Source organism: Pipistrellus kuhlii, unplaced genomic scaffold, assembly GCF_014108245.1.
Source record: "Pipistrellus kuhlii isolate mPipKuh1 unplaced genomic scaffold, mPipKuh1.p scaffold_m20_p_8, whole genome shotgun sequence".
Classification (NCBI taxonomy): Eukaryota; Metazoa; Chordata; class Mammalia; order Chiroptera; family Vespertilionidae; genus Pipistrellus; species Pipistrellus kuhlii.
This window is the reverse complement of record NW_023425584.1, coordinates 26,422,524-26,449,228: the sequence shown is the minus strand read 5'-3', so window position 1 is coordinate 26,449,228 and position 26,705 is coordinate 26,422,524. Positions and strand designations below refer to the sequence as shown.

Genomic DNA, 26,705 nt, shown 5'->3' with positions numbered 1-26,705 from the left:
TACAACCCAGGCATGTGTCCTGACTGGGAATTGAATTGGAGACCTCTTTTTTTTTTTTCTCTCTCTTTTTAAAATATATTTTATTGTTTTTTTTGGTTTTATTTTTGTTGTTTTTTACAGAGAGGAAGGAAGAGGGAGTCATCAATCAGCTGCCTCTTGCACACTCCCTACTGGTGATATGTCTGCAACCAAGGTATATGCCCTTGACCGAAATCGAACCTGGGACCCTTGAGCCAGCAGGCCGATGCTCTATCCACTGAGCCAAACTGGTTAGGGTGAACTGGAGACCTCTTGATGCATTGGACAACATTTCACCAACCAAACCACACTGGCCATAGGGTGATTTATTACTGTTTATCTTAGCCTTGATCACCTGGCTTGGGTCTTATTTGCCAGTTTTATCCATTGTAAAATTCCTCTCTATCCAATACTGCACTCTGCCATGAAAATCACCATGTGCAGCCTATACTTAAGGAAAGGGGAGTTTTGCTCTCCTTGGAATTTTTCAGAAACTGGTCTTTTCTTCACCATTTATTCAACTTATTTATATCAGTATGGACTCATGGTTATTTACTGTATACTTGGGGAAATAATCCAATATTTTATTTTGTACAGATTGTTCCAGCTTTGACCATTGGGAGCACTTTCAGTTCACTCCTGTGTCCCATCAATATGCCCCATTATTGTGGGGTTATTGTTATTTTTTTTTTTAAGTACTTCTCAGTTTATGGGACTATAAAATGCTCCAGGCTCATCTTATATATTTCCTATCTCAATCCCAGAGTCAACCATTTATTTTATGGGCCTGGTTCCTTTATTATTGTATAATATTAAGGAACTAAGATCTGGCTGCTCATGGTAGAACTATGAAAATATGTATATATACCAGGATCCATAGTTCATTGCTCCCTATATTCTATATCCCTCCATTTTTAATATGCAGTGCATTTTGTCCCATTGTCATTGTTTATTCTCTTTCATCTGGAAGAGAGCCTCTTGCCTTTTATAGTGAACGCTGTAGACCCCAAGTAACTGATTGTTTTTACCCTCAGAGCTCACAATAGAGGATGGGAATGGGAAATTTTTTCAATCAGCTGCTGGTCAAAGGGAGGACCAATCCCAGGCCTTAGTATCCTAATGAGCCTAAAGAAGAATGGAGATGCCATCAAGAAACAGTTTCTTGGGTTAGAATCTTGGCTTCACCAATGTGGCAGGTGGAACTTTTTGTCCTTCTCAGTTGTGATTCTCTAGAGGAGAGCTCAAAGGGGTTAACTAATGTTGTATATGCCAGCCGTTCCAGGCAGTTATGGGTTGGACATGAGGCAATGAAAAGGATAATGAAAGGACAGAATAAAGAAGTTCTGTCCCAGCCTATACTACTACACCCATGGCATTCTATCCTTTCCTGCACTGGCCTTCTAGTTCTTGCTCCTGTAGCACCCAATCATAATCTGTTTTCTTGCCAAAACCAGTTTGGCTCAGTGGATAGAGCGTTGGCTTGGGGACTGAAGGGACCCGGGTTCAATTCCGGTCAAGGGCATGTACCTTGGTTGCGGGCATATCCCCAGTAGGGGGTGTGCAAGAGGCAGCTTATCGATGACTCTCGTCGATGTTTCTAACTATCTCTCTCCCTTCCTCTCTGTAAAAAAATCAATAAAATATATATATATATATTTTTTTTTAAATATATATTTTATTGATTTTTTTACAGAGAGGAAAGGAGAGAGATAGAGAGCTAGAAACGCCGATGAGAGAGAAACATCGACCAGCTGCCTCCTGCACACCTCCTGCTGGGGATGTGCCCGCAACCAATGTACATGCCCTTGACTGGAATCGAACCTGGGACCTTTCAGTCCGCAGACCAATGCTCTACCACTGAGCCAAACCAGCTTCGGCAAAATATATATATATTTTAAAATAATCTGTTTTCTTCAAGGAACTCTTCATATTAAATTTCTCAGGTTCCTAAACCCCCTCTTTGTAAGATAGCTACATGGGTGAGATTGAGAAAGAGAAAGCCTATAATTCATCTTTTCAGAAGACTGGTCATTTAACTACTACCCTTTGGTGGCTTTTATCAACTGAATCCTATGTTAGATAGTGGGGGTAGGTGGTGAACAAGACACTGTCCCTGCTTAACATGGGCTGTCAAATCTAGCCCATAACTTTCTCACCTCATCTAGCACCTTCAGATTCTCTTCTGGTCACGCTGGTTTCTTAGTTTTTGATAGGCCTTTTGTGACTATGTCTCTCTCTCTGCACATACAGTTTCTCTTTCTGGTTCTATTTTCCTTCTCTACTTTGAAATCTTAGCTCAGATTGCACTTCTGCAGAGAAGCCACTTTGCCCATTATATGTGTCATCACAGCTAGAGTCAGATGCCATGTAAGAGTCCTTTGAAAAGGCGTTTACCATCTTCTAAAGGTTTATCTCCCATCTAACTAAGCAGCCTTGGTTCTATTGACAGCTAACTAAAGAGCCTCAGCTGGTAATATTAATATTTATGTATTATATTGTACCCTAGAGTAAGGCCATAGGAATATCCTGTGTTTTTTTTTTTTTAAATAATACCCAAGTAAGAGTAATGAGATTGCTAATTTTCTTTAAAATTTTTTAAAACAAAGGTGTCAGATTTCCAAATCATTTCATAGTGGACATTAAAAGATAGAATAGAATGTAAAACTATTTGAAATTAAATTTAGCTTCAAAAAGTACTTAATGAAAATAATGGGTTTGCAAAGGATTTGTTCAAATTTTATCTAAAATATGTGGGCTTTTGTGTATATTGGGGGGGGTAATCTGAAATGTCTTCATTTATGAAAATTTATGAAATGTCTTCATTTATGAAAATTTGTGAAACATCTTTGGGTATAAGTTATAACTGACAAGGAGATGCCAAGATAAAACTTGGAACCAGACTTATATGGATAATTTTAACATGTTTACTCTGGGACTTTATAAAAATGAATAATCTTTGAAACTATGCTTTTGTCATTTTAGGATTTTTTTAATGTAAATATTCTTCAGGATAAGTGGCAACATAGAATATTGATAACATTTACTGCACATTGACTATGTTGCAGAACTGCTAATAAACTCATTCTGCACATCTTTTCATCTTCTCAACAGCCTCACAAGGTAACACAGTTGGTGGATCCAGGAACCTGTGTGTTCAGTGATTCTCCAAACATGGCAATTGGCTTGGGACTTTCAGGTATAGTGCTCCCAGGTCTTTACAACTAACGCTCATAAATATCTACTTGTCTTTGTTGTCATCAACTCATTCAGACTAGCATTTTTCAGTGTCTGCTGAAATGTCTGTCTTCTAGAGTCTTTACACGTATTACAAATGCCAAAGACCTTTTTTCAGGACATTAACATCTTAGCTACTCTTGCTTGAGGACAATTCATTTTGCTCTTAACATACACAGAACCTATACAGACATACCCTTTAACCTTTAAAAGGAGTCCCTATCTACTTTATTCTTTTTCTTATATCGATACATACCATCCATGAGCCACATACCCATGAGTCTCAGGTTTATAAAAATGTCTCTGGGGGAGGGAGGGGCAGTGGTAGATATGTACACAGATAATAATTAAATAAAAAGAAAGAAAAAGAATGTCTCTCTGGGGAGTCTGAATGGGTCACACATCCCCATTCCTATATTTGGCCTATGAAAGGGCCTATCGATTCCTATTCCTTAAGGTCTTACTAGTATTTAAGAGGATAGTGAAGTTGGGTTCCCTTTGTAATTTCACAAATATACCTGCTAGATTAAGGGATAAAAAACTTTAATAGGTACACATTACAAACAAATCATTATGTAATACAACACAAGTCATTTCTAGATTATTTAAGAATACATTGAGGATATTTGCAATTAATCTAAAAAATTACATGATCTCCCTATAATGCTAACATAGCATTTGCTGAAGTTGCTAAGAGTGAAGATTTCTAGCCTATCTTTCCCCAAATGCCTGAAATGATTAATAGGGAAATTCTAGAAGTGTTCCTTTTGGAGGGAAAAAGCTTTGTTCAAAGATAAGAAAACAAATGTATGGAGGGGGGGGTAAAAATCCTTTGTAGGTGGTGAATTTTCGTAAATGTATGAGTGTAAATTAGAAATAATTCATTCAACTAGCAAGTAAGCATTTTTTTTATTGATTTTTTTTTTATAGAGAGGGAGAGAGAGAGAGTGTGTTAGAAACATGGATGAGAGAGAGACATCGATCAGCTGCCTCTTGCACACCTCCTTCTGGGAATTTGCCCGCAACCAAGGTACATTCAATGTGCCCTTGACCAGAATCGAACCTGGAACCTTTCAGTCCGCAGGCCAACCTCTATCCACTGAGCCAAACCGGTTTTGGCTAGCAAGTAAGCATTTTGAAGATAAACAGAGAAAAATGAAAGTTGGAATAGTATGGAGATGTGTATAAGTGACATATGAATAAAACATTAAAATAATGACAAGTGAGATCTTAAATGGTAAGCTATACCATGCCCAAGAAATCTTAGCATAAGTAACATAATTTTTGGAACTAATCCAGTTGATTCTAACATGCATTTTGAAAACTAATATTGTGGAAAATGAATCAAAGGTAAACTAGCCATAACCCATGTGAAAACTGCAAGAAGAATAAAATGAGGTGGTATTGAAATGTAAGTCCAGAATAGATCCTGAAACAAATTGTAACAGAAATAAGCATTTTTTTAAAAAAATACAATTGTGTATTTAGTTTACCTTCTAAGAAAAGCAAAATCTACACTAATAAAAGAGAAACATGCTAATTGACCATACCTCTATGACACCCACCAGCCAATCAGAAGTAAGTATATAAATTTACCCAATAAAGATGGATTGAAGTGAGGGGAATCTTCCCAATGGGTTCAGCAGCAAGCAGGGCACTGGTCATCCAAATCCCGGAGGGAAGGTGGCCCAGGGTGAGAAAATACCCAGTATCCTGGACAGTGCCATGGTCTGGTCAGAAGTGGCCAAGGGCAGGGTGGGTTGCTTGCGTTGTTGCCATGGTATCCCGCACTGGGCTGTATGGGAAGGCAGAAAGGCAGCCCTGGCCAGAGTGAAGGTGGTGCTAGCAGCCAAGGGAAGAAAGGCCCATTTTTGCATGAATCTTCATGCATTGACCTCTAGTGAATATATAGAAGGAATATATGTGACTGGATTTTAAAGATCATGTTTGGGAAAGAACCATAAAGAATAGGTTTGCAGGTAGATGTTTGCCAAACATTAATTATTCTTTGATCAATTTCTATAAAGCAAAAGCTCAACAACCCAATAAACAGTTGAAGGATGATTAACCTCAGTTGGGCAATCAGACTTTCAAGTAGATCTGGATAACAGTTATCAGGAATGGGCCAAGAGGTACTCATTTGTTGAGTAAATTGGCATAATCAATAAGGGAAATCTAGTTTTTAAACTAAGCAATTTCAGTGTAGTCAAAATATTGATATTTTGTGACTTAAAAATTATATGATTCCAATTTTAATTTTAAGAATACAGTCACTCATTTATTCATCAATTATCTGTGACTACCATATGGCCCACAAGCCTAAAATTTCCTTTGTCCCTCTACAAAAATTTTTGCCTGCTCTAGAACAGCACTTATAATAAAATTTGCAATGGTGCCCTAACCGGTTTGGCTCAGTGGATAGAGTATCAGCCTGCGGACTGAAGGGTCCCAGGTTCGATTCTGGTTAAGGGCATGTACTTGGTTGCAGGCACATCCCCAGTAGGAGGTGTGCAGGAGACAGCTGATGTTTCTAACTCCCTCTCCCTCTAAAAAAATCAATAAAATATATTTAATAAAAATTTGCAATGGCAAAAATGTTCTAGCTATTCACTAGCTAAATGTAAAACTGAAAAAGGGAATGCAACTTATGGCTATTGTATAATGTAATAACTCTAGAAAACCGGGTGTATTTTAAACCACACATAGTTTTACATGTTTTGAGTAATATGAACATAAATTATTTTCTTTTACTGCTTTGAATAGTGGAAAATTGGAAAATGCCTAAATTGTCAATTGAAAGAACATTGGTTAAATTTTGTACCATCCATATAATGGAATACTTGGAAGCCTTATTGAAATAAAACCAAAGAAGTAAAGCAAGAACAATGTATGATCTTTAATCTTTGTTTAGTGTATCACTGCAACAAAACCTTTTCATATTGGTTGAGATTCTCACAACGTGGCAACTGGGATTCAAAGGCAGTTATGAGACCTTCTGGATTCAGGAAAATAAAAGATTGATTCCACTATTTCATGAGAAGAGTAGAATTTATGGCATTTTTAAAAAATATTTTTTTATTGATTTCAGAGAGAGAGAGAACATCAATGATGAGTCATCAAATCTGCTGCCTCCTACATGCCCCACACGGGATCGAGCCCATAACTCACGCATGTGCTCTAAATGGTAAATGTAACCTGGTTCATTAATGCTCTAGCACTTAGTCACCCCTGCCAGGCTTGTGTCTATTTTTAATTCATATTATGTGCACACACATTCAAAATGTTTGTTTTATAGAAAATCCTTAGAATAGTAGGTGTACTGGTTAAATAATGCAGATTTTAAGTGACTTCTTTTTATTTTTTATTTTTTATTTTTACAAACTTAAGTGATGATTTCTATGTGAAAGACAAGGACATCCAAATCACCTGGAAAAGTTTGAAGACCAACAATTACAAGCATTATTGGGTGAAGATGTGTGTCAAACTCAAAAACAACTTGTAGAAATACTAAATGTTGCTCAGCAAACCATTTTCGATCATTTGCAAGCAATGGGAAATATTTTAAAGGGAGGGAAATGGGTGCCACATCAACTGAACGAAAGGTAAATGGAAAACCAAAAAGTCATCAATGGCACGAAAGAGTCTTTTTTGCATCAAATTGTGACGCGATGAAGTGGATTTTTTTTTTAAATATATCTTATTGATTTTTTTTTACAGAGAAAGGAAGAAGGATAGAGAGCTAGAAACATCAATCAGAAGTGGGTTTGTTTTGATAATCCCAAATGCACAAAATCATGGGTTGACCCAGGTCAAAGATCAACATCTATAAGGCCAAATCGCTTAGGAAAGAAGACAATACTCTGCATTCAATGGGTTCAGGAAGGTGTATGTTACGAGCTAAAACTAGGTGGAATATAATACTGATTGCTACCAACAAATAATCAATTTGGACCGTGCTTTGATCATGAAATGACCAGAATGTTCCAGAAGATACAGCAAAGTAATTTTGCTTCATGATGACGTAATGTCACACATTTCAAAACCACTTAAAGACACGTTAAAAGGTCTTGGCTGGGAAGTATTAACCCACCTGCAGTATTCACCAGACCTCGCTCCTTGAGATTACCACTTGTTCTAATCAATGGCACACACGCCTTCTGAGCAGCACTTCAAAACATACAGAGAAGTGGAAAATTGGGTCCCTGAATGGTTTGCCTAAAAATAAAAGTTCTATTGGCACGTATCCACAAATTATTTGAAAGATGGGGGGAAATGTGTAGCTAGCAATGAACATTACTTTGAATAGAGCATTTTTGATGCTTCTCTTGAGATCATGTTATTACAAAATCTGCCATTATTAACCGGTATACCTAGTACACAAGAAATGGTTGATAAAGGTTGCCTTAATAAAGGGAAATAGAGATTGGGGAAAACTTGTATTTGAATTTTATTATATGTACTCAAAAAAAAAAAAAAATATATATATATATGTTGTTTTTTTAATTTTTTAGAGAGTAAGGGAGAGGGATAGAGAGCTAGAAACATCAATGAGACATACATCAACCAGCTGCTTCCTACACACACCCCACCAGGGATGTGCCCGCAACCAATGTACATGCCCTTGACTGGAATTGAACCTGGAACTCTTGAATCCCCAGACTGACGCTCTATCCACTGAGCCAAACCAATTTCGGCCATATATTTTTTTATATTACCTATTTCAAAAACTTTGAGCCCCTTCACCTCCACTACCATGCCACTGCTAAAAGAACCACTGGTTAACAGTTTTATGTTTTTAAATAACCCAAAGTATAGAAATGACCTGGTTCCAGGGTATTCAGTCTGATTTAAAATAATTAGATGATGGACTTTCAAATGATTCTGAGACTACAGCTCTGCTGAAGGCAGCAATACATATGCTCAAAAGCTGGGGTTAGATTTATATAGAACTGGGTTCACATCTTGGCTTTGTCACTATTTAGCTTCCTGTCCTAAAATTCTTATGTAAAACCAGAATAATGGCACTTAACCCTCTAAATCAGGCGTCTTCAAACTACGGCCCCCAGGCCACATGTGGAGTCTGATCCGGCCTGCCAGGTTTTTGGGGCAGTGAGCGCAGCCGAGGTATTACAGTAGGAATTAGTAGTTCATATAGTCCGGCCCTCTAGCTCTCTGAGGGACCGTGATCTGGCCCCCACTTTAAAAAGTTTGAGGACCCCTGCCTAAATTATAATTACAATGCATTCTAGGCTACTTAATGATTGCTGTCAAAATTAAAGTCCTCAATGCCTCCTGTGCTCAAAACTGCAGCCAGTCTTCATTATGAACTTGAATCCATACTCTATTCTGGTATTTACACTTGATCTTGAAGCAATTATCCTGTTATTTAAAGGCTCAGATAATAGACCCTTGCCAGGCAGCTGAGTTGAGCATCTTTCAGATATGTCAAAGTTGCAGTTCAATCTCTGGCCAGGGCACATACACAAGTCAACCAATGAATACATAAATAAGTGGAACCACATCAATGTTTCTTCCTCTCTATAAAATCAATTTTTAGAAGTGTAAAGGCTTTGCCGAAACCAGTTTGGCTCAGTGGTAGAGCGTCGGCCTGTGGACTGAAAGTCCCAGGTTCGATTCCGGGGGGTGTGCAGGAGGCAGCTGGTCGATGTTTCTCTCATCGACGTTTCTAACTCTATCCCTCTCAATTCCTCTCTGTGTAAAATCAATAAAATTAAATTTTAAAAAAAGTGTAAAGGCTTCTATAAAATAGCTGTACCAAACTTTTTAGTTAGTCCTTTCAGTCTCAGTTGGCATTCTTGCTTTGTACCATCATTACCATCCCTGGTGCACATCCACTCTATAGTAACACAAACATGAGTAGAGCTCTTGATCAGATCCATCGCCACACAGCCTGGTAATTTGTCATATCCATCATTTTGTCCCTGCTCTTTTATAGTGCCCTTTGGGAAATAGACATTTGATGACTGAAATCTTGTATTTGGCTTTCAATGTATATTTGCTTATGAGCCACTAAGCAGATCCTCAATAAATAATTACTCAATTGAAAAAGTTTGACTTCTCTTCTTAGAATCACCAGATGGCATTACAACCTTACACAAAAGCCTGAGTAAATGCATGTTTCTGTCTGGAGGAGCAGAGCTTGTGCCATCAAATAACAGGACAACATAAAGAAAAGTCTTAGCCAAGATAAATTGGAATCAGAGGTTCAGTAAAAAGCATATCTTGTTTTGAGTGGAAAACCCAAGATTCTCTGGAGAATTAGGAGCCCCAACATTTCATTCCAAAGCTATGTAGTGTGGGCTTACACATCGTTTACTCATAGGAGCCTTGAAATGCCTTTCAAATCCTGTAGAGAACCATAGAGATGTGGAGTTGTAGTTCCAATCTACAGTAGTTACTTAAAATTTCCCAGGGAGAATGATGACCTTAAATAAATAAATAAAATAAAATTTCCCAGGGTACAATTTGATCTCTCAACAGATAACTTAATGATGGAAAATTTTAGTTCCTTGACTATTTTTTTAAAATATATTTTTATTGATTTCAGAGAGAACTATCTATGAGAGAGAATCATGGTGGATTGGCTGCCTCCTGTAAGTTCCGCACTGGGGATCAAACCCACAACCCGGGCATGTGCCCTTGATCGGAATTGAACCTGGGACCTTTCAGTTCTCAGGCCAATGCTCTATCCACTGATCCAAACCAGCTAGGGCTGACTATAATTCTTGTAAGACAAAAAATAAGGCCTTTTTTCTTTGCTGTGACCTTCCATAATTTAGAAGCACTTGGTAATTAAACCCTAAGATTGTTGGCTCCTCTATTCTTGTGGCTCAGTAATTGAGCATTGACATATAAACCAGTTTGATTACCAGTCAGGGCAGATACCCAGCTTGTGGGCTCCATCCCCAGGGTGCAGGGTGCAGGAGGCAGCTAATCAATGATTCTCACTGATGTTTCTATATTTTCCTCTGTCCCCCTGAAATCAGTTTATCTATATATAACTAGAGCACTAAGTTAAGTATACATACCTCTATTTACCTATATGTTTCCAAAAATTCTAGGTTAGCACTTCTTAGTTGGGATTCAGGAATCTATTTTTTTAACAACTCCACCAGGTGATTCTCATCATGAGAGAAGTTTGGGAAACACTGCCCTAGACAAGGGGTGGTGGGGACAACTAGGAAAGACCCCCCCCCCTTTTTTTTTTAATTGTGCTCAAAATAGTAAAACAAGAAACCTCCCTCAATAGCCAGCCTTTTCTGCTTTGGGTAGTTTAATCTTCCTTGAATGGGAGATGGCAAGACCTAGGTGACCTATTAGGAAATAGATGACCAAGTGGTACTCAGCCAATGAGGAACTGGAGGAGGGACTAAATAAATAGGCTGTGTTTCTGTACTATGGGCGCCCACTTTTGAATGTGTTAAGTCATTTTTGCCATGCTTCTGTTTCCTAATCCATTTGAAATTTGGACAGGTAATTCAGTTTGTTGGAGAGCAGGTGGATTCTGATCAGAGCTCCTTTAGAAATCAACCAATAGATGGAGCAGTGGATAGAAGTGTTTGTTTTTTCTCTCTCTGAAATCAAATAAAAGGTATTTTGGCTGTCAAGGCAGCACAATTTCTGTGCCTCCTCTCTTTTTTTCTTTTTTTTTCTTACCGTCCTCTACTCTTTCTCTTTTGCCATTCAGCGTTCACCTGATTAGATTTCAAGGATTGATCCTAATAAAATATATATTTTATTGATTTTTTTTACAGAGAGGAAGGGATAGGGATAGAGAACCAGAAACATCAATGAAAGAGAAACATCAATCAGCTGCCTCTTGCACACTCCCCACTGGGAATGTGCCCAAAACCAAGGTACATGACCCTGACCGGAATCAAATCCGGGACCCTTCAGTCCTCAGGCCAACGCTCTATCCACTGAGCCAAACCGGTTAGGGCCATTTATGTCAAGTTGAATTAGCCTCTAACACACACCTATTTCCCTCAGCTCAAGAACTGTAAATACCAGTCCTGACTTGAAAAGTTGATGCCCAGATTCAACGTGCTTATTGTTTCCTCAGCTGAAACATCTTCCAGTACCCCTTAATAGCACTGCTAACCCTAGAGTTGTCATTCACCCATGGCTCTTCTCTCCATCATCTTCTCCATCCAATAAAATTAGCAAGACTAGCTGCTTTCGTACTAAATTATCTCGTTTTCTACTTGTCTCTAGTCTTCATTTATGCCCCTCCACAATCTTCACATTGGACCCAGGATAATTTTTCAAGGATGCAAATCTGACTCAGCATACTTAAGGCTTTAAAATTTTGAGTGCTATTAATCAGGACTTATATTCACTGATTTACTTCAGAACACACCTGAACAAATACTCTGCATTTGTATTTAAAACCCCAGGAATATAAATGGCCATTTCCTCCAGCCTGATCTATGAATTTATCAAAATCTGCCTTAGTTATTTTGTGTGATTTATTTATTTATTTAAAAATATATTTTATTGATTTTTCACAGAGAGGAAGAGAGAGGGATAGAGAGTTAGAAACATCGATGAGAGAGAACCATCAACCAGCTGCCTCCTGTACACCCCCCACTGGGGATGTGCCCACAACCAAGGTATAATACATGCCCTTGACTGGAATCGAACCTGGGACCTTCCAGTCTGCAGGCCTACGCTCTATCCACTGAGCCAAACCGGTTTCGGTGACTTTTTTTTTTTTTTTTTAATCATTGATGTTTCTCTCTTTTTTCTTTCTTTTTCTTTTTCTTCTTCTTCTTTTTTTTTTAATAATTCTTTATCATTGCAAGTATTACATATGTCCCCCCTCTTTTATCCCCCATTGCGCCTTTGTATTTTTTTTAACACGTACTATACTTACAGAGCCCAGCAGTCTCAGTGTTTTGCATTTAGTCAGATTTTTTAAAAATATATTTTTATTGATTTTTTACAGAGAGGGAGATAGTTAGAAACATTGATGAGAGAGAAGCATCAATCAGCTGCCTCCTGCACACCCTCTACTGTGGATATGCCCCCAACCAAGGTATATGCCCTTGACCTGAATCAAACCCAGGACCCTTCAGTCCATAGGTGGGGGGATACCATTGAGAGGTAAGACAGCAAACCCATCCCACCGCCACCGCCATTTGGTAAATCTGACTAAATGGCCGAAACCGGTTTGGCTCAGTGGATAGAGCGCGGGCCTACGGACTGAAGGGTCCCAGGTTCGATTTCTGAGATGAAAAACCAGCCCAAATGGCATGGGTTCCTCCTTCCTGGTGCTTCCTACCATTCCTCCTCAAATAATCAGATTTGCCTGAGAGGATAGAAATCATATCTAAGCCAAGGACTCCCAATTCTCGCTTCTAACACATACCTTATTTAAAATTTCGAAACCCCATGCAATTTAGGGGTTTCGAAAAAGGGTGTTTTTTTTGGGGGGAGGGGGGGACATGGGACTCGAACCTGTTAACTGTAGCTGCTTCCTTATCTCCCTCCACAGGGGGGCTCCTAGATTAGAGAACCACTACGGCCGCTGAGAACCGGAGTGTAGTGCGCGCACCGGGGAGGGGGCGGCTCCTGGCGCGTGCCGAATGGCGACCCGAGGTGGGTGGGGGCGAGCTCTCGCGAGAGCGAGTTCTTTGGCTGCTGCCGCGGCTGCCACCTCTTACCAGCGCCGTTGCTGCGGAGGATTGTGGGAGCCTCGGTGTCCCGCTCGCTGGGAGAGAGGTACCTCTCCTTTCCCCTCTCCCTTTCCTTAAGGTAGGCGTGAAGCGGGTAAGAACCGGGGTGGGGTGGGGTGGGGTGGGGTGGCCGGGGGTTCTCCGCACCCGCCTGAAGGAGGCAGCGACAGCGACGGGGGTCTGCGGGGAGCCGGCGGCGCGCCTTCCTTGCTCGCTCCCGCTTGTCCGCTCTTGCCTCCCTCCGCGCTGCGTACGTGAGCCGCCTCAACGGCGGCCGCCATGTTAGGAGCGCAGTGGCGGCACAACCAGCCTCCTCGGGCGGCTGAGGTGAGCGGTCCCGGAAGGACGTACGCAGCCAGCCGAGGGCCCGGGGTGCGGTGAGAGAGTCGGGGGGCGCGGAGGACAGCCAATCGTCCGAGCTTCCCGCGCCCTGGGCTTTCTGTGGGCGGGGGCGGGACGCCGAGCCCGTTACACGCGAGCTGCAGCGCTGAGGAGGGAGGAGCACCGGAGGCCTGAGGGACCGACTGTCCGCAGGGGGCCTGCCGTTTGGGAAGGTTAGTTAAGATGGGGAAGCCCTTGGATGGCGTCAATGCCATACGTTTGCTTTATTTTTTTCCTCTTGCGCCTGAAAGGGTGCCCCAAAATGGAGGATTTCGCAGATTGAGAGGCTTGGCGGTTTGAGCAGCGTTGCGCTCTCGGTGTCACGGCCTGCGCTCCGCTCCTCGCCCATCGCTTCAGAACGCCCCCTAAGATTCCTCCGTCCCCCCCACACGCACGCGCGCGCGCTATCTTAGCCGGACCCCAGGAGCAATCCGTCCCCACCCCCACCCCCCACCCCCCACCCCCGATCGCAAAAATGGCCGAAAAATGAAACGTTAACGCTTGTTTTTTGTGTGTGTGTATTGCGTCGTGGATGAAGCCATCTGCAGTACGCTGCCAGGCAGGAGATGTGTTCGGTGGTAGAGGATCGCCTCACATTCCTTTTCCTTTTATTAAAATATCAGTCCAGGCTCCCTAGAGGGATCGTGTGGTGTGGGACCTTCCGGTTTCCAGACAAAGGGTTTGGAGTACCGCGGTGTAGACGCATCGTTGTTCTTTTCATTGCTGCTAAGCGCTGCGCGGTGTTCTGCAGGGATTTTCCCCATTTACCGTGGAGGAATGTTTTCTAGGTGTCTATACTGTTCTGTGGAATATTCCTATTGGATGAGTTAACAGTTTTCCAGCTAGATATTTCTAGAACGGTTACGGCGATTCCGAAATTTCTAGTCTTTTCAAGCGCGCTGGAGGAATGTGAGAGTCGTTCATTTCCCAGGTCGTAGTCATGAGATTTTTGTATGGATGCTGCGTTTTGCTTGTTGAACAGAGCTTAGTTTAAGATTTTTAAATAGACATGATTTTTCTCTCAGGTAGATTCAAACAGTTGTACTCTCCAGCAAAAATAATACGAGGATTAAATGCTCAGAATAAAATTTCCTTTTAAAAACTCAATGGTTATTTATCCATGCAGCCTATTGACATCGTTCTTTCAACATTAGAATGGTTTTAGTAATCAAAAAGGCGGGGAAGACAGATTTTTGTTGCAAAAAAGCTCTATGGTGTGCCTTTCCACTTAAAAATGCTTTTTTTCAAACTCGAAATAAAACATAGTTGAAGTACTACATGAAGATTTTTCTAGCTGGTTATGTAACATTTGGAAAATCGATCTTCAGCCAGAAGATGTTTGTGTTAAAGTGCTTAAAATTTTTTTTTAATTCCATTTCTTCCTTTGCATTTAACGTGTTTGTAACAGCGTATAATTTACTCAGAGAGGAATTTTTCTCTTTATTATCTTTACATATCTCCCTTATCAGCTATGTGTAAGTGGTTTTGCTTTTACCTAACATTTTGAACTAATTCGGAAGGATTTAATCATGCTTAATTTGAATTTTTATGTTGAAGGAGTATTAAAACACTAATCTTACTAATGCTTTTAGGGAAGTGTAAACGCTAAATAATACTACAAATCAGTTAATGATAACTAAACAATGCAAAGGAAATGTATTACATAATTTTAGAAATAAAATGTTCTGATCGCTAATTTTATGGAAGACTAAAGCCCAAGGGAGGTAATAGATTTATGTACACGAATGTTAATCTCAGTTATTAAGCACATTAAAAATCTAAAAGGTTTTTTTAGCCGGGACCGGTTTGGCTCAGTGGATAGAGCGTCTGGCCTTTGGACTGAAGGGTCCCGGGTTCGATTCCGGTCAAGGGCATGTACCTTGGTTGCAGGCACATCCCCAGTGGGGGGTGTGCAGGAGGCAGCTGGTCGATGTTTCTCTCTCATCGACGTTTCTAACTCTGTCCCTCTCAATTCCTCTCTGTGTAAAATCAATAAAATATTAAAAAATAAAATAAAAGGTTCAACATTTAGAGATCTGCTAATCATAGTGTGACCATCAAATGGAAATCTATACAGCTATTTAAAACTGTTTAGGAGAGTAATGATGGGGAAATGATAATGGAATATAGTATTAATTGGAAAGAAAGAAAATGTAATAAAATTCTGCTTTTGCCAAATTTAATATTTTGTTCAAAGAGATGTGTGAAACAAAAATAGAGATATGTTCAGAATGTTAGCTCTGGATAGGCGTTATGGGTGATTTGCATTTCCTTATGTTTTTCAGAAATTTCCATAAGGAATTATATTTACTTTAGTAATGAGAGGTGAAAGGAAACATTTTTTTTTGTAAATGTTACAACTGCTTAAAAGACCAGAATTTTGTGGTGTTTTGTTTTTTAGGATTCTCATGTATTTTTTTAGGGTAATTGCCAGAAGTGATACAGCTTCTTAAGTCTGAGGTGTAGTTTTCAAAAGTGACAAGAAGTAATAGTGCTTGTTGTGTAAGATACTCTGGTTATGTGTAGACAAATATTGGAATCTAAAAACAGTCTTATTTTAAAATATTAAGTTTGCTATCACTGGGACTAATGCTAATTAGTTGACTATATGAACTGTAGCTATTAACTATGTTATGAGCAAAACCAAAGAATTAGATAATCCTTTTTTTGGCCCTGGCCCTTGTGGCTCAGTTGGCTGGAGTGTCATTCTGTGTGTCCGGAGATCGTGGGTTCCATTCTCATCAGGGCACCTATGGGAGTGGCAATGGCTCCATCTCTCTCCTTTTCTCCCTTCCTCCCTATCTAAAATCAATTTTAAAAATTAAGTAAAATAAAAGTACTTCATTTTTATATGCCTCGTTTTTAGTCAGAATTGCATTGTGCCCCACATTTGTGATGTGTTCTGAGTATACTTGACTGGCTTTGGGTAGACAATACTAAGTTTTTTTTGGGTGGGGTGGAAGGGTTGTAGACAGTAGCTTTGATCTTTTTTAAAATACATAAATTTTATTGTTTTGTTTTTTTTTTTGTTGTTGTTTTTTTTAGAGGGGGGGGGGGGAGAGGAACATCAATCAGCTGCCTCCTGCACATCCCCCACTGGGGATGTGCTCACAACCAAGGTACATGCCCTTAACTGGAATGGAACCTGAGACCCTTGAGTCCGCAGGCAGACCCTCTGTCCAGTGAGCCAAATCTGCTAGGGCTGCTCTTTTAATTCTTAGCTCTGTAGTGGGCCTTTTCACAGGGTCAATAAAAAATTTTTAAAAGCTGCTTTAAAATTTAAAGCCTAATTTATATAAAATACTTGCTTTTTTTTCTGGGAAGTTTTTTATTTTTTTATTTTTTATTTTATTTTTTATTTTTAAAATATATTTTATTGATTTTTGTACAGAGTGGAAGGGAGAGAGTTCGAAACATCAATGAGAGTCATCGATCAGCTGACTCTTGCACACCCCCTACTGGGGATATGCCCGCAACCAAGGTACATTACCTTGACTGGAATCGAACCCGGGGCCCTTCAGTCCCCAAGCTGACGCTCTATCCATTGAGCCAAACCGGTCCCGGCTGGGAAGTTTTTTAAAGGGCTTATGTCTGACACTCTCTTGATCTAGAGTCCCAATTAAAATGTAATTTTTGGTACATATATATATTTTTTTACATATCGTATAGCAGAATTTAATTAATAGAAAAAGAAGGGTGTCCAGGATAGGGATAAGAAGAGCATAGAAGAAAATAAAGACCATCTATGGTAGATGTTATAGTGGGCAAGCAATAAATATAGCAGATATGGAAAGAAATCAATTGATAATGGGGTCTGAAATAGGATCTTTGATTTGGAGTATCATATGTTGCTAATGAAGAACTTTCTGATTTTTCAAGGTGATTGTATTCCCCTTTCCCCCCTTTATGGGGATTACTAGGATGTTAAACATTTTCCTTTGGTATATTAACTCACAATAGAAGACCCTATACCAGCCAAAACCGGTTTGGCTCAGTGGATAGAGCGTTGGTCTGCGGACTGAAAGGTCCCAGGTTCGATTCCGGCCAAGGGCATGTACCTTGGTTGCGGGCCCATCCCCAGTAGGGGGTGTGCAAGAGGCAGCTGGTCGATGTTTCTCTCTCATCGACGTTTCTAGCTCTCTAGCTCTCTCCCCTCCTCTCTGTAAAAAATCAATAAAATATATTAAAAAAAAAAAAAAAAAAGACTCTATACCAAATGTGAAATTTTAAAGTCAAGCCTTTGAGCAGGCAGTGGTTGGGCAAGAAATAGCAATATCAAATACAAACATTTGTACTTAAAATATTCTTGCTGTGAAATGTGAGAACAATTTTAATGCTTAACTGTATCCTTGTACAGGCTATGGTATTCTGGAAAAGCATTATGGAGGAGGCCATTTCACACTTAAACATTGAGGCACTAAAATTTTCATAGCATTCTTGCTAAGGCAAGAATTAGAAACAATCTTAAATGTTCACCAGTTGAAGAATAGATAAGTATATGTACTGTAACAGTATATTGCAGTGAAAATGTAGGTTTAATTCATGTTAAAATCAGTTTCTAAAAGCAGGTAATACATATTAAGTCAATTTGTAAAAAGTTAATGCAAAAGTAACATTTTCTAAAATATAAAGTGGTAAGACAAGGGACTTCAGGAGAGGAAGAAGAATACATTGTAAATTGGTATGTAATAGGTATCTGAGGTCATGTTCGTGTTCTGTTTCTCATCTTGAATATTTGTATACACTGGTTTGTATAAAAATGCATTATAGAAAGTGGAGGTGGCCGAAACCGGTTTGGCTCAGTGGTAGAGCGTCGGCCTGTGGACTGAAAGGTCCCAGGTTCGATTCCGGTCAAGGGCATGTACCTTGGTTGCGGGCACATCCCGGTGGGGGTTGTGCAGGAGGCGGCTGGTCAATGTTTCTCTCTCATCAATGTTTCTAGCTCTCTCTCCCTCTCCCTTCCTCTCTGTAAAAAGTCAATAAAATATATTTTTAAAAAGAAAGAAAGAAAGAAAGTGGAGGTGCTGGGCCATACCAGTATTAAGTAAGAGGAGAGACATATTCAAGCTAATAATTTGCACAGGAGCAGCCTCTATAGTTGCTCATAAAACAGCCTTTTTCATGAGGTATTGGCATATGGTAGAAAGTGGGTTTAGGATGCAACCAACATATGAAAGTCATTGAAAACCATAATGTGGACTTCTTATGGTAAGTAGTAATGTGTAGTATGTTTTTAAACAGTGAAGTGTAAGATAATAAGTGATGTTTTAGGAAGTTTATATTGGAAGCTGAACATGGATGCAAGGAGTCCAGCAGAAAGACAGGAGGACTGATCTCCAATAAGGTTAAGGTAGAGGAAATAAAGAGGTAAGGACTTTGTTCTGGAGGATGAGAAGGTAATTTAGAGGTAGATTGGCAATAGAGGATGAAGAAGGAAGGTTAGTTTAATTTATCTGCTTTCACTGTAATTCACTTCTCTTACTCAATTTTATTTGTCTAGGTTACTACCAGTCTTTAAATCTGGTCTTTTAAGCTTACCTCAGGTTCAGTAAAAAAGTTCAAATAAGAATTCTGGCTTTGATAAAAATGGATGAGACATAGAGGTACAAGTGTGTCCTGGTTGGTGTGGCTGGGTTGGGCATGGTCCCATGCACAAAGGGTAGCAGGGTCAATTCCCATCAGGGCACGTGCCCCAGTTTTCAGATTTCAAATTCCCAGGGGCATGCAGGAGGCAGCCAGTGTTTCACTCTGACATCGATGTTTCTCTCTCCCTTTCCCTAAAAATTATTAATATTTTAAAAAGTGAAAGGTTTATACATTCTTTACTCATATATCTTGGTCAGTCTTTTTATCCCTAAAGTTTGTTTTCTCCTAGGTTTTGAGGATCAGATTACATATGTGATTACTGTGTATGCTTAGTATGTATCAGACACCATTCTAGGTGTTTTGTGTAGGTTAATGTATGAAATCTTAAAGGTCTTATGAAATACGTATTTTTATTCCCATTTTGTGGAATTTGGAAACGAGTAATGTGCCCAAAGTCACATTGCTATTTTGTAATAGAACTAGCTAGCATTTAGATCAAGGCATTTGGGGCACCAAAAATCTATACTGCATTATATAACAAATCAAAGAGTTGTGCACGTGTTTGTGGAAACGAACATAAAGTGAATATAGAAAGAGGAAAATTGTAAGGGTGCAGAATGGTGCTTACATGAAAACCATGCAATAATAGCAATAATTTTGCTATTAGTGGACAAAAGAGTAAGACAAGTTAATATCAGAATAAATCAAGAGTCAAAATTGTTCGATAAATGGGATAATTTTCTATCCTGTGATATGGGGTTATTAATTAGTTTCCTTTCTTGCTCTAATCTGAAAATATTTAAAGTTTAATTGAAAGTCGCTGGGAAAAAACTTTAAAGCTAGAAAGAAGAAAAATATTTCAAGTCCAAATAGGAATCCCTTCTACTGATTAACACATTTTCTATTTTAGCAGCAGAAAAAACTTTGCACCACTTTTATCATTAGCCTAAGAATCAAGAAGTGGGCTAGAAGTTGAATCAGGTCTGTAAGATGGATTCAGAACAATAGTCTTAAAGCACTTAAAAATAGTAGTAATTTGTGAGCCTTTCTGGCACTGCATTTTATAATGTTTCATCTTTCCTATTGTAATGAGGCACATATTACATGCATTGCTTTATACAAAACTGGAATTATTAGATTGGGGCCTTATTTCTTAAGGGGTTTACTATTTAATTAGTTATTTATTAGATATATTGTTGATTTCAGAGAGGATATGGAATAATTAACCTAACCCTGTACTTTATGCAGGGTTCCAAGCACCATTTCCAGTAGATTCAGTAGTTCTCTCTTGGATACCAGGAATCTACATATTTGTTTAAAATTGATTTCAGAAAGAGAAACATGGATGTGTTATTCCACCCATTTACACATTCATTGGTAGCTTCTTGTATGTATCCTGACCTGGGACCGAGCCCAGTCTTGGAGTATTTGGGATGATGCTCTGACCAACTGAGCTGTCCTATCCTGCCTTGTACTTTAATTGGAAATGAGTTAAAGTTCTGACCACAGGAATGAATGGCCCCCCCCCCCTTTTTTGTGTGTGTGTGTAATTGGCAAAATTAAGCAGCTACCTTTTCAAATGGCGCTTTTCTTTCTCTTTTTAATCCTCACCAGAGTATTTGATTAATTTTTAAAGAGAGCAAAAAACATGGATGGGTTACTACCTCCGTACACACTTCGACTTGGGATCGTATCCACAACCTTTTAGTGTATAGGGCAACACTCCAACCAACTGAGCCATCAGCCTGGGCCCAAGTGATGCTACTTTGAAATTATTAACAGTGAGCTGTCCCTGCCATCTATTGGTAATATGGTTAGGGCATTTTTACTGTATTGGTACTGTTAGTTGCTACTTTAAATATATTTGGCATATTTCCACAAGAATAAGTTAAAACACAAAGATGCTTGACTTTGATAGAACACTTGGAAAATCTGAATGTTTTTAATTCCAAAAAGGAAAATAGTTTCTGACTGTTACAAGTTTTTATGTGAAGTGAAGGCTTAAAATAATGTCAGTATGAAGGCATCTTTTCCTGAGTTATCTCTACAAGTTTTATGGTTCTTAGAATTAGTTGTTGTAATGAAATAATTCACACATTTAAGAACATAGCTAAAGATCCATATAGTAGTAGATACCTTTAAAACATTGCATTTTTAAATTTTGAATTTAGAAGCTGAATATTTTTTTCTATAATATCTTTTTTCCTTTTTTAAACATTTTTTTAATTGATTTTAGAGAGAAGGGAAAGGGATAGATAGAAACATTGATCAACTGTCTCCTACATGGTCCCCACTGGGGACTAAGCCCATGTTCCCTGACTAGGAATTGAATTCCAGCCTCCTGGTTCATGAGCCAAGGGTCAACACTGAGCTATACAATCGGGCTATAATATAAAGAACTAAAGTTTGTTTATGCTTATTTTAGTAATTCTGCTGAATAAATAGTCCTCTGAAGGAATGAATAATAGAACTAACGTAATCTTTAAGTTATATAGGAGAATATCTAAATATGAAACAACCATTTGCTTCAAGAACTTTCTGAGTGTGTTTTCTGAAAAAGCTTTATTTTTTGAAATATTTTAGTATTCCACTTTTATTTTATTTTTTTAATATATTTTATTGATTTTTTACAGAGAGGAAGAGAGAGAGATAGAGAGCTAGAAACGTCGATGAGAGAGAAACATCGACCAGCTGCCTCCAGCTGCCTCCTGCACACACCCCACCGGGGATGTGCCTGCAACCAATGTACATGCCCTTGACCGGAATCGAACCCGGGACCTTTCAGTCTGCAGACCGACGCTCTATCGCTGAGCCAAACCGGTTTCGGCTAGTATTCCACTTTTAATTGGAGACAAAAATAAATCCAGTAAAGACTATCAGATAGCTATTCATGGAGTGGGGGATTGAATATTATTCATGGAAACTTAATTCTTAACCATACATCCAGATAATAATTGTTCAGATGTTGAACATATAGCTAACATATTTAGTATTTACTATTAGGTCATAAACTAGCTTTAAATTCTAGGTTAGTTATTTAATAGAATTGTCTATAAAAACGAGTGTTAAGCCTGTTAAAAATTTGATTATCAGATTGTAGTAAACGATATTTGTGAAGCCTAATTGTGGATGGCGTTAGTCCCATTTTCTTACGTTTTCCTGATTTGGGGGTAGAAATACTTCATGGGAGTGAAAGTTTCTGTGCTGATGGGCCTTTAGAATTTATTATATAAAGATCTTAGTGGGTAAATTAGATTTTGACATAACAATTTAGAATTCTTTCCAAGGAACTATTTTCAAATTTAAAATAATCTCATAATACGCTATGAAAAAAGAATTTTATAATTATAAGGAAGAAACCTACAGTAAAGTAAGCTAATATTTTAAATAATTTAGTGAACATCTGTACTAACTGAAGAGGCAGGCCTTGTTGGTTTGTTGTTTTTTGTGGGGGGGGGAGTTATTGATTTCAGAGAGGAAGGGGGGAGAGAAACATCAATGATGAGAGAATAGTTGATTGGCTTAGGCAGGTCTTGTTTAAATGAGCCTTTTATATAGGTTTGTTTATCTTATGTTTACCATTAATCAAAGATATTAAAAGAATTATTTTCATAAAAGCTCTAAATGGTCATGTCTGATTTCTCTCAATTTCTTTGTTCTAATTTTAAGGTTATTCTTAATGAAATTATAAGTTGTCATGGGATTTACATTGTTTGTCTTATCCTTTTTCTGACATCCATTTTCTGTTTTGTCTTAAGGTTATCTTTTACCTTCTCATAACCTTTCTTTTTGCAGAGCCATTGTTTTCATTGAACCTTACAAAGGAAAGTATTTGAGGTCTTTAATCCAACGATCATTTTCTTAAAATATGATGAATTTAAAATTTTTACACATGATCATAATACTATTGAATAATTTTCCTGAGGGAAAAGAATAGTTCTTTTTAAAAACTGGCTTTTCCATAACACAAAATTTTGCTTATAACATGAAGAGCAAAAACTGCAATTAATAATAACCTTGGTACTTTGAAATAGTGATTTTGATAAACCCTCTTAAGTTTTTATCTTTTTCAATAAAGTATACATGAAAATTTAGAGGGTCCCTATCAATGTTTTACACAGTATTTCAACTGCCTTTCTGTATGGCATTTATAAGACAAATCAAATGAACTTAAATCAAAAGAGGTCCACTTATTCTTGTTTTTATTTTTTTTAATCTCATCTTAAAGCTTAAGTAGTTTATATAATAGATCTCATCCAGAACTAGTTTCTTTAGTGTCTTTTCTCAAATTCATCTTTCTTGGTGTACAAAAACACCTTGTAATTCCAGTCATCTCTGATAGATTTTTCTGTGTCTTTTTAACTTTTTTACATCTTTTTGTAAAATGTAGTTTTACCTGTAACCCTTTAAAAAAAAAAAAAAGAAAAGAAAGAAAACTTCATCTACCACTGTATTTGTCCAGTGTTTCCTTGTATTATTCTATTACTAATGGGATTTGGTTCCATAATAAATTTGTAGCTATTAAATATTGCCTAGTTTTTACTGTAATAAAGTTTAATGTATTGCTGCACTATCAGTGCTTAGGTGTATGAATCATCAAACATACAAAAATTTAACAAAGCTTCCAAATATAATTCTATAGAAAACAATTTAAAACATCTATATGTGGTTGCAATTATAAAAAATTGTTTCATCAAGGACAGTTGTTAATGTACATCATTTAATATTTTATGAGAATCATACATAAATGCTTTGCAAATTCTTACATACCTATTTCTGAGGTAAAATAACAATTTAAGAAAGAAAATGAAAATAATTTCATTCAGAAATACATCTTGGGTGATCAGATTCAGAATTAATTTACATTTTCCAGGTGATTATGACTATTCTTGTGAAAAGTTTCCAGAAGGCTATACAAGCACGATCTTGTTTTCATTTTTACCTGTTTTGAACTCTTTAGGTGCTGAAGCCCTGAGCATTAAATGAGTGTTGGTGCATGCTAAACTAGGGGAGTTTCACTTCTTTAAGTCACCTACACTTCCTGTATTTGGGTTGTTTTTCTTGGGAGGTCTCTTATTTCTGTACCGACCATACTTAGTTCTTACCTTATAAGATTAGAAATGAAATAAATACTGCCTGACATAGGGTGGACAGTAAGAAGGCAGTTAGTTATATGGCTTAATTTGTGCAGAAATCCTTGAACTATAGGAAGCCACTTAATTTTCTTCACATCAATCTTCACCTCCAATTGATTTTACTATATAAAGGTCTCAGCTATTGTGTTTGGTCTTATATCTTATACTAGGTACTTGACACCTAACTTCAGTTACTTGTGATTTACTTGGTTCTTTCTGATAGTTATAATAGGTCTCATTTTCTAAAGCAGAATACAACTGATTCATCTTTGACTTGACATTTTTTGTTTGTTTTTAATCTTCTCCTGGAACTTAAGCATCATACTATATAGGGTGTGTTTTTATTCTTCTGAAAGAAGAACCCATCTATATTTTTACTGAAATTTTGATGTGCTCAGACATCTATCTGCCCCTTCAATTGAAATGTTTTTAAATTTAGTATGAAATTCCCTTTAATAGTTAAACTTTAGCATGAAAGATTACTTTTAAATATCTATATGCAGGCTCTGCATACATCTGGAATCTGTTTTAAGATATATAATAAATTCCTTGTAAATTTGAGATCTTAAATGTTTTTTTTTTTTATCAACATGATGCATAAGTTTTTTTTCTTTAAAAAACGGCATCTACTTAAAGGGATTTATGACTAAAATTGCTTATTTTTCTACAGAGTTGTCTGCTGGTTCTCAGCTTGAAGAAGATTCTACAGTCCTTATTGATCCTTTTTCTTGGCGTTACCATTTTTTGAAGCACAGTTAATCTAGTTTTCTAGTTTGAGCTTTCTTTTTGGCCATCTTTAAAAAAAAATTTTTTTAAATCTATAAACTAGCCAAGAGATAGTTCTACAATGTCCAAGTCATTCCAGCAGTCATCTCTCGGTAGGGACACGCAGGGTCATGGGCGTGACCTGTCTGCAGCAGGAATAGGCCTTCTTGCTGCTGCTACCCAGTCTTTAAGTATGCCAGCATCTCTTGGAAGGATGAACCAGGGTACTGCACGCCTTGCTAGTTTAATGAATCTTGGAATGAGTTCTTCATTGAATCAACAAGGAGCTCATAGTGCACTGTCTTCTGCTAGTACTTCTTCCCATAATTTGCAATCTATATTTAACATTGGAAGTAGAGGTCCACTCCCTTTGTCTTCTCAACACCGTGGAGATGCAGACCAGGCCATTAACATTTTGGCCAGCTTTGGTCTGTCTGCTAGAGACTTAGATGAACTGAGCCGTTATCCAGAGGACAAGATAACTCCTGAGAATTTGCCCCAAATCCTTCTACAACTTAAAAGGAGGAGAACTGAAGAAGGCCCTACATTGAGTTATGGTAGAGATGGCAGATCTGCTACACGGGAGCCACCATACAGAGTACCTAGGGATGATTGGGAAGAAAAAAGGCACTTTAGAAGAGATAGTTTTGATGATCGTGGGCCTAGTCTCAACCCAGTGCTTGATTATGACCATGGAAGTCGTTCTCAAGAATCTGGTTATTATGACAGAATGGATTATGAAGATGACAGATTAAGAGATGGAGAAAGGTGTAGGGATGATTCCTTTTTTGGTGAGACCTCGCATAACTATCATAAATTTGACAGTGATTATGAGAGAATGGGACGTGGTCCTGGCCCCTTACAAGAGAGATCTCTCTTTGAGAAAAAGAGGGGCGCTCCTCCAAGTAGCAATATTGAAGACTTCCATGGACTCTTACCGAAGGGTTATCCCCATCTGTGCTCTATATGTGACTTGCCAGTTCATTCTAATAAGGTGAGTTAATACAACAGATGCTTCTAATTTCTTGTACATTGTAGTGTCTATTCTGTGTTTACCTATATCTTTTACTCTAATTCTGTAGTCTGGTGACACTGAGTTGATCAAGAATTTTTATACTTTTGAGAACACTTTATTTGGAAGGTAATTGGTTTTTGAGCATTTTAAACCAGGGCTTTACATTAATACAATCTGCTGAGATTACTTCTGGCCACAAAACTATCATCCACTGGGATTATCTTGTTGGTTTTTGGCATCAGTATAATCTTCTTATTCATATTTAAGCAGTTTTTTGTCTGCTTTGTTGAATTGTTTTAAGTATTTTTATTTTTTTTGCAGTCAATATGCTCTGCCATTCAGGATGCTAGATTTTAGCTCTCCATCTGTCTTGATTGCGGATTTGTATGTAGTAAAGATGGATTCTTGAACGATTCTCTTTTTTTCCTTATCTTTGGCTATAGGGAAAGAGTTAATGTAGAGCCCTGGTGTTTGTTTCAGTATGTTTTATATTTTAGATTAGTTCATTCTTCCTTTTTTAATTTCCCTTTAACACAAACTCTCATACTATAACTGAAATTTTTCATCATTTTTTTTCTCCTTTTCCACAACTTTCTTAAACATACTTCAAAATTCACTTTTTATTATCCCATATTGCATCTATCCCTTTAGAGACTTGGAAAAATCAATTACTGCAGTATCCTGCTCTGTGCTCCTCATAAACATATTCTTTTTCTGACTTAGGGTTAGACTTCTGGTATAGTCATTTGAACAAAAAAAAATTATGTATCTCAATTCTCCTTTGCTTTAATTATCACATCTGGCAAAATGGGAACTTTTACAAAATGCTCTTTTAAATATGTTGTCTTTTTCTCTTTCGATGTTTAGATTTTA

General features: G+C 38.0%; 1 protein-coding gene and 2 long non-coding RNA genes across 13 annotated transcripts in view; 2 read left to right on the top strand and 1 right to left on the bottom strand.

Annotated features, from left to right (window-relative positions):
• The window catches only part of MATR3 (matrin 3), a 49,508-nt gene that overhangs the window by 4,825 nt on the left and 17,978 nt on the right, over nucleotides 1-26,705 (top strand). For 6 of the 11 annotated variants that reach the window (XM_036424863.2, XM_045576308.1, XM_036424869.1 and 3 more), the window contains one exon: nucleotides 24,723-25,811. In XM_036424863.2, the coding sequence (XP_036280756.1) occupies nucleotides 24,900-25,811 (912 nt within the window). In that variant the 5' untranslated portion in view covers nucleotides 24,723-24,899. Of the gene's footprint in view, nucleotides 1-12,854; nucleotides 13,278-24,722; nucleotides 25,812-26,705 lie in introns of those variants that run through there. The other 5 variants (XM_036424865.2, XM_036424864.2, XM_036424870.2 and 2 more) reach the window with 5 other exon arrangements.
• On the bottom strand, nucleotides 3,619-4,653 carry LOC118711661. The gene is made up of 2 exons (XR_004985774.2): nucleotides 4,473-4,653; nucleotides 3,619-3,967 (listed from the first exon to the last, which is right to left on the bottom strand). It is a non-coding gene; the product is annotated as an uncharacterized LOC118711661 (long non-coding RNA).
• Nucleotides 13,783-15,474, top strand: LOC118711668. Its single transcript, XR_004985781.2, has 2 exons — nucleotides 13,783-15,116; nucleotides 15,351-15,474. It is a non-coding gene; the product is annotated as an uncharacterized LOC118711668 (long non-coding RNA).